At 48.5% G+C, this 11,286-nt stretch overlaps 1 protein-coding gene across 4 annotated transcripts; it reads right to left on the reverse strand.

The window, feature by feature from the left end:
* Positions 1 to 226: 226 nt before the first annotated feature.
* AMZ2 (archaelysin family metallopeptidase 2) lies at positions 227 to 8,496 on the reverse strand. Of its 4 annotated transcripts, none has more exons than XM_061174823.1 (9): positions 8,421 to 8,496; positions 7,878 to 7,966; positions 7,498 to 7,587; positions 6,674 to 6,956; positions 6,186 to 6,359; positions 5,968 to 6,096; positions 3,183 to 3,346; positions 1,696 to 1,872; positions 227 to 474 (listed from the first exon to the last, which is right to left on the reverse strand). In XM_061174823.1, the coding sequence occupies exons 4-9, from the start codon at positions 6,954 to 6,956 to the stop codon at positions 319 to 321; spliced, it is 1,083 nt and encodes a 360-aa protein (XP_061030806.1). In that variant the 5' UTR covers positions 7,498 to 7,587; positions 7,878 to 7,966; positions 8,421 to 8,496; the 3' UTR covers positions 227 to 318. The 4 variants fall into 4 exon arrangements, with proteins under 4 accessions (XP_061030806.1, XP_061030807.1, XP_061030808.1 ...); XM_061174824.1 differs by lacking the exon at positions 8,421 to 8,496 and adding an exon at positions 8,330 to 8,407; XM_061174826.1 differs by lacking the exon at positions 227 to 474 and adding an exon at positions 492 to 1,335.
* Between the last annotated feature and the right edge of the window lie 2,790 nt (positions 8,497 to 11,286).

The raw sequence follows: 11,286 nt of genomic DNA on the forward strand, positions 1-11,286 counted from the left end.
ATGGGGAGAGCTATTTTTACAGGATTTGTTACTAGTTACTGCTGGCCCTAGCTCTTTCAGGAGACATAAACGTATCTGAAGAATGGAAATGTGCTTGCTGCCACAGACCAGGCTACTAAGACAGAAGAGAAAGAGTTTCGAGTTTTTATCATTGTAAATGAGCCTCAGTTCGAAGTTCCAGTGCTTTAAAAAAAAATTCCACTCTGTTACTTTGACACAGCGCAGAATCAGTGTAACAGTTTATTCCAATGCAGTACAGTACACCACCCAAATGAAAGCATAATGTGCAAGTGTTTAATTATTCCTATTTGAAGGTTCTTATTTCTGAAGAACAGCAAGGCATTTTGTTATCCACTCTCTCCATTCTTTAAAGGCTTCCACAGGTTTTGGCAAACTCAGAGGATCCTCACGGCTATGTTCCGGAGTAACTGTAGGTGTGTCAGTGGACTCGGCATCAACCCACCTCACCAGCGCCTTGAAAAACACGTTCATCTTTTAACAAATCCCAGCAAAACAGACTTCGGCAAGAGAAAAACATTAGCTTCCAAATCAAGTTATCTACATCGGTGACTTATGCTACCCCACGGAGATGTTCCATTTGATAAAGATGGTCACGAAGGTGAGACCATGCTTGTCAAAGGGCATGCACCAGAAAACACGGCAGCTGTGAGCACACAGGACAGTCATGAGGATGCACAGGAGAGAAGATGAGAAAGAATTACACTTAGTCCTCACAGTTTTTTGAAGGTGGGAGGATAATTATTTTCTTTTCTTAACTTGGTAAGTGTTCCACAAGGCATTATACCGTGGTTGTAATTTGACGGGGATATGTATACACCTGTTAAGTGTACACATAGGCATGGCACATATACATATGTGAAGACACACATGTAGACATGGACTGCAGTCGCTATGTTTGTGGACACATTCACTTGCACATCGAGATTACTTTCCCTCCTTCTTAAAATCATGCCTTCCTCCTAATGAATATCATATCCTTGTCCCACATGTGGAAAGATAAATCACTTCCACATATTCATAGTTTTTGGGGTTTTTTTAATGTAAATTTATTATTATTTTTTTTTTTAATTAATTTATTTATTTATGGCTGTGTTGGGTCTTCATTGCTGTGTGCAGGCTTTCTCTAGTTGCGGCGAGCGGGGGCTACTCTTCATTGTGGTGCGTAAGCTTCTCATTGCGGTGGCTTCTCTTGTTGTGGAGCACGGGCTGTAGGTGCGCAGGCTCTAGAGCGCAGGCTCAGTAGTTGTGGCGCACAGGCTTAGCTGCTCCATGGCATGTGGGATCTTCCCGGGCCAGGGCTGGAACCCGTGTCCCCTGCATTGGCAGGCGGATTCTTAACCACTGCACTACCAGGGAAGTCCCTTCATAGAGTTTTTAAACATGAACTTCGCCTCGCTTATCAATATTTATTCTGCTCTGCAAAGTCAAGCTCTCTGGCCCTAAACGAACGGGAGACACAGAAACCTCTTCCACCATTTCTCATTGAATTCTAAGTGTAAGGCAAGTCAAAGTTTTTAAGAAAGATATTTCTTTGCATTTTTTTTAAAACCACAGCTTCCTGCTTACCTTTGCACTAATTTCCTCTGATAAATCACCTCCAGAGAAGGGTCTAATAGAAAATGGTAGTTTGCTACTTAAATAACCACTTCCCCCTTTATGGCTTCCCCCACTTACTTTGTATCTGTCTTTAAGGTGGAAGCCGATAGCACTCTGCAACTTGCGTAAACAGACAGGGCAAAGGTCGAGGGGACGCTGGTCAGCTTCTTCCAAGTGGTTGGAGCCTTGCATCAGGCATGCGAGCCACTGGCAGTGCCGAAGTCCAAAGATATGTCCAATCTCATGGGTTAAAGTCTGCAAGACATTCACATGGAGGCTTACAGCGCCACGGTCATCGGCAACAAGGTACACCCCCTTCTTTTGCATGCTCTTCCAAGAAACCAATTCACAGGAATGAGCTCCCTTACCATCACCACCAAAACCTCAATCTGCGCAAAGACTTAGACCCTCATTTCCCTGAATGTCTTACTGCCTTCCTCTCTGGGCTTCATTACTTCCCCCACCAGGGTTTCTCCACCTCGACACCACTCACATGTTGGACAGGATCATTCCTTGGCGGGGTCGGGGCGGGGTGTCTTGTGCACGGTAGGGTGTTGAGCAGCAGCCCTGGCCTCCACCCACTAGATGCCAGTAGCATCCCCTCCCCCGCTGTGACCACCAGAAGAAATGTCTCCAGACACGGCCAAATGTTCCCTGGGTGGCAAAATCACCCCTGGTTGAGACCACTGCTCTGGACCAGAGGGGTGCTTGCTAACATTTAGATTCTGAGGCCCTTCCCCCAGAGATGCCGAGTTGGTAGGTAGGAGGGGAGGAGCTTGAACTGCATGTTAACAAGCACATTAATGCAGGGAACGTACAGCTGACCCTTGAACAAGCGGGGGTGGGGCACCGACCCCCCTGCAGTCAAGAACCTGCTCTGGCTTTACAGTCAGCCCTCTACAGCCGCAGTTCCGCGGGCCCTTGCGGCAGGGCAGTACCTATGGCGCCAGTGAGAAACACCGCACGGAAGCGGACCCATGCAGTTCAAAGCCATGTCGCTTAAGGGTCGGCTGTACTCTGAAACCGTCATTCCATCAGGTGTCGTTCTCTACCCCGACACACAGCAGTGGTGAAAGCAGAAAAGCCCGTCTGGCTATGAAGAAAGGGGGAAACGAGGAGACAGGCTTTCCACAGAGCAGGGCAGGGGGAGCCACGAGGAACCAGCAGCTGCAGTCGGCGGCCCGGAGCCCAAGGGGAAGGCCGTTCCTCGCCAGGGGCCAGAGCGCAGGGGTCCCGCAGGCCCCCGGGAGTTAACCTGACTTGACGAGCACGGCGTCCCTACCCGCCCAGAATTCTGGAATTAAGCTAATGGTCAGGAGACGGGTACAGCCAAGGCCACGTGTAACTAACAGGACAAAAAACTGTCACAGATACTGTACATTTCAGTATGAAGGTACCGTTTACATTCTGGTTTTATTGATAACTTCAGTCAAGCAATATCCACCAGAAGTATACAAATGACACAAACTCATTTATGAAACCACCTTAAGGACCGCGGATACATAAGTTCAAGGGATCGAGATCTCTTAAAACAACACTCCTGGGGGACGGTTTGAACGGCTCACCTTACAGGACCGAAGCAGCAAAACACTAGTCACTTCAGGAACGTAATAATCATCAAAAACTGAGTAGTCACTTGAAGATTTCTTCTGCAGCTTCTTCAGTTTGCCTTCGTAGTGTGAGCTGTAAAAATCACTGCCGTACCTGGCAAAGCTGAATATCCCCACACCTAGGAAAAGAGGACAAACAATGACAGAATAAGAGGAAGATTCCTGAAGCAAAGACTAAAAAAGAGCCCGCTCGGGCACCTGGCTGGGGAGTGCCCGTCGGTCCCAGTGAGTGCCCGCAGCCCCACTAAGCTCGGCTAAGGTTTGCCCAGACAAAGCAGGCTTCTGCCCCCGATTTCCCGATCAGAATCTTCCGCTATCCAATCTGCTCTGCTCTGTAAAACTCAATGATCTTGACGTCAAATTCTTGAGAAATCGTAAGTTCCAGAGAGTTTTTTCCCCCACAAAAGAAGTCATTTTTGGGGGAATTCCCTGGCTGTCCAGTGGTTAGGACTCTGCGCTTTCACTGCCGTGGGCCCGGGTTCAATTCCTAGTTGGGGAACTAAGATCCCGCAAGCCAAGTGGCAAATTAAAAAAAAAAAAAAAAGAAGTCATTTTCTTAAATAGCCCAAATCAAGTACTCCAAAAGGAGCGACAGAGTGACTGAACTGCAGGCTCATGACCTCACTCTGGAAGATCACGGTAAACAGATCTCAGTGCCGTGCATGTCACTGAGGGTCCCGTCCTTCCCTCGTGCCCTGCTATACAGGAAGACATCCGGCCATTGCCCCACTGCCTTGGTGACCATGTCTGGACCCTGCCTTCAGACAGAAGAACCTCTCCTGTCCTCCCCCCTGTAAACACAGCACAACCCTCTCTGCAGCTGTGCCGGTGACCGGAACAAACACCCCTGTAACTGACTTCCTGTGACACCTAGGCTAGTTTCAACCACCTCTGCCCAGAGAACAGACTGACGCACCACTCGTTCTAAAGGGCACTGACTGCTTTATAATTCCACTTGTTTACATTGTCGCTTTCATGTATGCCTCTTTCAGTTGCTCTTCGAAAGTAGTAAGGAACATTTGTGTTAAGGAAGTGAATTCATAGTAAGTTTGTCCGACCTAATTTGATTCAAAAAGAATGCACCTCACCCCACCTTGGTATTTGAGATTTAGGGGAAGAGAGCATTCTGGAAGTTAAGAAAAAACTAAACCTACTCACGTCACAAGTGACCTCCTCTGACCAAACAAGTGTGGGTGTATTTCACTATAATACCTTCAGCAAGAACATTTTTTTCTTCTAATAATCCTACCAACAGATTATTTCCTTTGGTAATTAAATATTTCTCAATTTTAAAATACCAATCTTTATAAACTTGGAGAGAATGAAGTCACTTGTAGTAGGATACTGTCTCACTGCACGGCAGATCAACCCTGCTCTCCTACTACATCTTCTCTTACGTCACACAATATTTAAGAAACTTACTGAGAAAAAAAAAAGAAATAGAAACATTTGGGGGGAGTGCTTCCTGACCTCCTCAAATACGTACGATATACTAGTTAACAATATCTAAATAAACACATTGTTTAAAAATTTTTTTAATGGTTCCATCTCTATCAGGTTAATAATAAAAGGGGAAATAAAGATTGAGCTCATATAAATTTATTTCTGATAGAAAACTCGTACAAAAACTCAGGGGGACAGCAGTGACCCAAGTCTGCGAGAGTGTGTGTTAGTAAGGTCATGGGGGCAGGGGGTCTGGCGCTGTAAGAATGTAAATGGAGAGTGAGGATAAAGGGCTGGGAGAAGATGAAGGGCTGGGGGAGGATGAAGGGCTGGGAGGGAAGAAGAGGCTCCACAGCACCCTGGGCCCCCACCTCTGATGAACGGGGAGGAGAGGGGTGTCTCTAATAGGAAGAAACATTTGTTAGCGAGAGCTCCCACCCCAACAAACCCTGAGGCTGATGTAACAGCCAGTCTATAACCTCTGTACTCATACAGGCCCTGGTACTTGCTCCCCATCCCTAGAACGCTAATGGACAATCATGCCCCTTAGTTTACTGGACTTTTCCCCTTCAAACCTGTTTTAGATCCTGGGGGATAAGGGTAGAAAAATAAGAGCAAAAATAGAGGGGTGGGGAGAAGGCAAAAAAAAAAACACAAAATAGGCAAAAATATGATTTGCTTCTGGATCCTTTCCCACTCCCAGTGTTATCAAGCAGGGTTCACAATGAGTCAAAGTTTATTTTATTTCAAGTCAAAGACTGAAACTGACCATAAATAAAATAACAAAATGTCCTGAGACACTGGATATGAAGCACACTTGTAAATCAGTCTACAGCTACCTCATCTGTGCAAGACTACTAAAAGAGCTGAAAAACAATTAGCAAGATTTTCATTTATATTAATGACAATTCAAATATCCTTAACTTATTTAGTTCACCTTGCCACTGAATTACCTACATTTACCACCTGTTGTGCTGAATGCCTATATATGTGCCAGGCGTATGTACACACTTCTTACGGATCAGCACTCTTATGTAAATTATCTCAAAATGACACTGTGAAATAGGTATTATTAGCTTCAAGGTCACACAGGCACTGAACGGCCAACCTGTGGAGAAACCCAGATCAAAGGGGTCTATCAACAGCATCCTTCCCTTTATGGCAGGATGCTGCACCAGAAATACTATACAGTCTTAAGTATCAAAACTGTAATTGGTTGGAATTTTTTCCCTCTTTCAAAATCTTCAAATAGTCTCAAGTTGAGGAAGTGTCTACCAACAATGTCAAAAAGGAATACCATCTGTCAAAGAGGCCTGTCCAAAGACAAAATTCCAGGAGTCTCTTGGATAAAGATCGATCATTGTTATTCCCACAACACAAAAAGCATCTTCAGGTTTCTTCTTTTTTAAGAACTTCAGGATCTGCCCTATTTAAAAAGAAACACGCATGTGATATATATATACACACACATATATACGTATAGCTCAATTCAAACCATAAAGCTGTTTAATTCACCTGCATGAATCTGTAGGTTCTGCGTGTTATCATTGATTCTAAAGGAACACCTCGTTGCAGAGACAGGAACTGGTTCTAGGAGTTTTACCGTCAAGCCATAGAAAAATGCTTCACAGTAGCCCTTGAGCCATTTCACATATTCTTCACTGATACTTCTGGTGTTTCCTAGCAATCCTATAATATGGAAGAAAATTTAAAGACAGACTATGAGATGATTAAAATAACCTTTACCTCAGTCTAGAATTAGAAATTTGGAATTAGACACAAACCAACTGTAAATTTTCAATACACCTTTATCGTTCACTGAGGTGAATACGAATTAGAAAGAAACAAAACATCCTCTTTTAAGGCAGTTTGGCTACAAAACTTCCACCTTGGGCATGAACGTCAAAAATGATTATAAAAACTGCCCGCTTGAATGAGATCGACAAGCCAAACTATCCCTGGCAACAGCACCATTGCAAAAGCAAAACAAATCCAATATATACCAATGCACTGTATATAAATACTGTGCTTCTGTGGAGAAGGCGTCTTTCTGTAAGGATCGTTGAAAAACTCTTCAAAGTCTTGGGGAGCCTCAGGATGGGAGGTTATCCAGTCTGACTGCGAATGCAAAGTAATGGGTCCAAAGAGGTCACTGTCTGGCCGGAAGGCTTCGTCCATCAGACGCTTTTCCCCAACATCTAACTTCTCATACTGTGACACAAGCGCTGGGTTCTTTGAGATGAGAGCTGTCTTTAGTGTGTGTTCAGAGTGCCGTACTGTTTTCATCTACCAGAAAGACACAAGAAATCAAATGTAAAATGCATATCCATACTGGTGACTTTCATCTATGTACATCCTCCACAGACATCTTTTATTTCTCCCTAGCATGGAATGACTGATTGATTGCTAATGCCTTGGAGTGATCACTCCAAATTACTGTTTGCTTTGCCCATTTCTAATCAATTTCTTGGGGAGGGTCTCTGAAAGAGTGAAAAGACAACCATGAAATTCATTCCTCCATCTCTTAGGGAACCTGCTCCTATTATAAAACCTAGTGGTAACCATAAGACATGACCTGATTTCCCATTTCCTTCTGCCATTTGGGTAATAATATTATGAACTGACTCATTAGGGCCACATGAAAAATACTCATCCTTTCCAGTGTGACTCAAAGATGTTCACGACCAAATGGAAAGAGAACTAATGTAAATCTTGCCGTTTCTGTAACTTAACTGCGGGCTGATAATATATCTCAGCCACTGAAGTTCATCGTCTCCGGGTCGTGTCACCCTGAGGAAGACACCAGGTGACTAAAAGCCAGACCCACCGTGACAGGCCTCTTCCATTCACATCGCGTGCCTGCGCAGAGATTTCATCCTTCCCTTTGAACGGGTCAGACAGCTGTTCCACCGCGAGGCTTTGTGAGTGAGGAAAGGAAAAAACTGGACGTCACTGTCTGGAACTATCATATTTTCTAATTATCTACATTTCCTCCACTTTAATGATAGACAATTGATGGGAAAGTTTAAGCGAATGGCTGTCCTGGCTGGACATCTGAACTCTGGCGTTCCAGACTGTGGAAGAAATCCCCAAAACGAAGCTCTCGCTCGTCAAAGCTCTCCTATGAGCAGAGGCTCGTCCTCACTGCTCCACAATGGGCCGAAATGCGACTTCTCCTCCAGGACAACGTCCTGTCGTTCTACCCACCTTCAGGGAGAGGACGGCCCCCTCTCAAGTTTCTGTCTCACAAGGACCGGCATGTCTGGGCCTGGGCGGGAGCGCGTGGCGCCTTCACCCTAACAGTAAAAAGGCGGTGTCAAAGGTCAGGAGGCCTCCTCCGGCCTCCCAAGTGGGGGTCACTTCGGGGGATGGGGGCCCGAGAGCTGCCGGCGCGCCGGGACCGCAACCGGACGGCCACCCCGGCCGGGTGTCCATAGCAACTCGCTCCTTGGGCTCGGCCCCGCGCCAGCGCGACCCGGCCCGGTAGGGGGCGGCCTGGGGGATCCCCGGGGACTCTCGCTTCGTCTTTTCCACCCGAGGAAGCCTGGCCTGGCTCTCCCGAGACACTCCCGCCCCCGCCGTCCTCCCCGCTTCCGCCACGGCTGCTCCTCCCACATCTTCCTCCCTCCCCACCGACCGCGACCGTCCCCATCCTCTACCAGCTGGCCGCCCGGCCAGGAGGCCCCAGCCCGGAGGCTCCAGCTCGGCCCTGCCAACCCCACCCCGCCATCCTCACCCCGTCACCCTCACCTCGTCATCGTCATCCCGCCGGGCGTCGACACCACCCGCCCTGCGCCGTGCCCTGCGCCGACGTCATGCCCCTCCCCTTCGCGCGACGCCACGCCCCACCGTAGCACGCACGCTCCGTTGTGCCCCGCCCCTTGACGCCCTGTCATGGCCCCGCGCTCCACGTCCGGCCCCGCGCTCCATGCCCCGCCCCCGCCGCGCTCCACGCCCCGCCGTCGCGCCCCACGCTGCGCCCCACGTCGCGCCTGGCCGCGCGAGGCAGTCTCGGGGGCGCGGGGCCCGAGTCCTAGTGGTCGCCGTGGCCCCAGGTTCTCGAGCGAAGCGCGGTCACGAGGGGGCCACGAGGCGCTGAGATCAGCCCCGCGCTCGGCCTTTCCGCCCTGCCCTCCGGGGGCGCCGCTCTCCTGGGCGCCGCTCCCCGGCCGCGCCCGCGCCGCGGGGTCAGCTGCTCGTGCACGTGCTCGGCTGGCCGTGGATGTGAGCAGAGCCCTCGGCGTGACAGAGTCCACCGGCGCGGAAGCGAGTCCGCGGCGGCCGCAGGTGGACTCACGGCCCGGCGCGGGGATGCGCCCACTGGCGGGCGGCGCGGAGGGGGCGTCCGGGACACGCGGCTCGGCGGCGCTTCTCTTCTCCCGGGATGCGCCCGTTGGTGTCTCCAGGCGCTGGAGACGGGCTGGGAAGTAGGAGAGGCGCCCGCGGGCGGTAGGACTGAAGCAGCTCTGCGGCCTCTGTGTGCGGGACGGGAGGGGACAGCTGCGATCCCGAAGGCCCCTTTCAGCCCTGGGAGGTTGCGGGGTCGAAGCGGAGTATCCCTCATCTCATCCGTGTGCTACCCCTTCGTGCGGCCAGCGCTCATCTCAACGTCGGGACGCGTGGACGGTCTGGCTGGCCAAGGCCACCGAGTGCTGCCAAGGGGACAGCGCCGCGCCATCAGCGTCCCCCTCCTTTCGAGGCTGGGGCCTCCGAAGAAGCCCCCGCCTCCCACTCGCTCCTTTCTGTCCAGCTCCCGTCATTCTTCCCCAGGTTCGCACCGCGCTCACCGGCCCGTCTGTCCTGACGGCTTCCTAGGAAGGAACCTGGGGAACACCTGGACCTTTGTAATCCTGTTTCCTCAAACCCTTATTCACGACCTCATCTAAAGGGACGCCCAGCTCCCCCCGAGCCAGCCCCAGACATGACTCCTGCCCTCCCAGCCTTAACTCAAAGATACTCCTAAGTCCTGTTTTTCATTCCAAGCCCCTGTCCTACTGCTGCAAAGCAACCTCTGGAAGAGGTTCTCATGTTTAGAATCATCCAAGTTGTCCAAAAAGAAAATTTGTAACAAGATTAGAAGGCTGCAGAACGGGGTAAAGAGATGCAAAGTATATGGCAGATGAAGGATTTTTAAATGACTTTTACCAACCAGTAGGAAGGAGATGGACATCATGACATGAAAACGAGCAAAGAACAGGTACTTTGAATGATCCATTAACATAAAAGGGTTCAACTTTACTCAAAATAAAATGAAAACCATTCCAATACTTTTTTCTTATCGATCAAGTGACAAAACTGTTTACAGTTGACCCTTGAACAACAGGGGTTTGAACTGCACACATCCACCTATGCACAGATTTTTTTCACTAAATACATACGGCAGTGCTACAGGATCCTCGGTTGGTTGAATCCATGGATGTGAAGCTGAGGATACAGAGGGTGGACTGAAAAGTTATATGCAGGTTTTCCGACTGCAAGGGGTCAGCGCTCCTGATGCCTCATGTTGTTCAAGGGTCAACTGTATTTTGAAAGAATTGCAAGCTTGGGACTTCCCTGGTGGTGCAGTGGTTAAGAATCCGCTTGGCAATGCAGGGGACGCGGGTTCGAGCCCTGGTCTGGGAAGATCCCACATGCCGGAGAGCAACTAAGCCTGTGTGCCACAAGTACTGAGCCTGCGCTCTAGAGCCCGTGAGCCACAACTACTGAGCCCACGTGCCACAACTACTGAAGCCCACACTCCTAGAGCCCGTGTTCCACAACAAGAGAAGCCGCCGCAATGAGAAGCCCATGCATAGCAACGAAGAGTAGCCCCTGCTCGCCGCAACTAGAGAAAGCCCGTGCACAGCAACGAAGACCCAACACAGCCAAAAATAAATAAAATTGATTCTTAAAAAAAAAAGAATTGCAAGCTTACAGAAAAGTGGCAAGAATAGTATAAAGAATCCCTATGTAATCTTCAGCCAGTTTCCACAATTAACATTTTACTTCATTTACTTTCACTGTCTCTCTCTCTCCCTTTGTGTCTCTCTGTATGTTTCCTGTCTGTCTCTGTCTCTCTCTCTCTATTATATATAATATAATATAATATAAGTATATTTCCCCCTGAACCATTTGAGAGTAAGTTGCAGACATGATGTCCATTTACACCTAAATACTTCAGTATATATTTTCTAGAACCAAGTAAATTCTCATAAATAACCACAGGACAATGAAAACATACCAGTATGGACTCATATTTTAATTGTACCCCTTCACCCTCTCCCCAGTCCATCTTCCCTACCATCTCTGAATTTTACTCACCCTGACATTCCACTAGAGATCCTTGTGCATTAACAATCAACTATAGTTCTTTTTCCTACTTCTTTGATTTTATTTAAAAATTACTAAATCTATGAAAATATTCCAAGTACGTGTCTTTAAAAGCCAAATAGTACGAAAAGGATTGTAATGAAGAGTAGTAGCCCCCAGCCCGTTGGCCAGCTTCCCAGAGGCTCCTGATCTCAGCTCCTCAGCTGTTTTCCCTGGTATTTATCTCCATATGTGTACACAGTGTGTGTGTAATGAGATTTCTTGATCTGTTGATGTAAGGTAGCATCTACTGACTTATTGCCATGAT

Source organism: Eubalaena glacialis, chromosome 19 (genome assembly GCF_028564815.1).
Source record: "Eubalaena glacialis isolate mEubGla1 chromosome 19, mEubGla1.1.hap2.+ XY, whole genome shotgun sequence".
NCBI classification, from domain to species: domain Eukaryota; kingdom Metazoa; phylum Chordata; class Mammalia; order Artiodactyla; family Balaenidae; genus Eubalaena; species Eubalaena glacialis.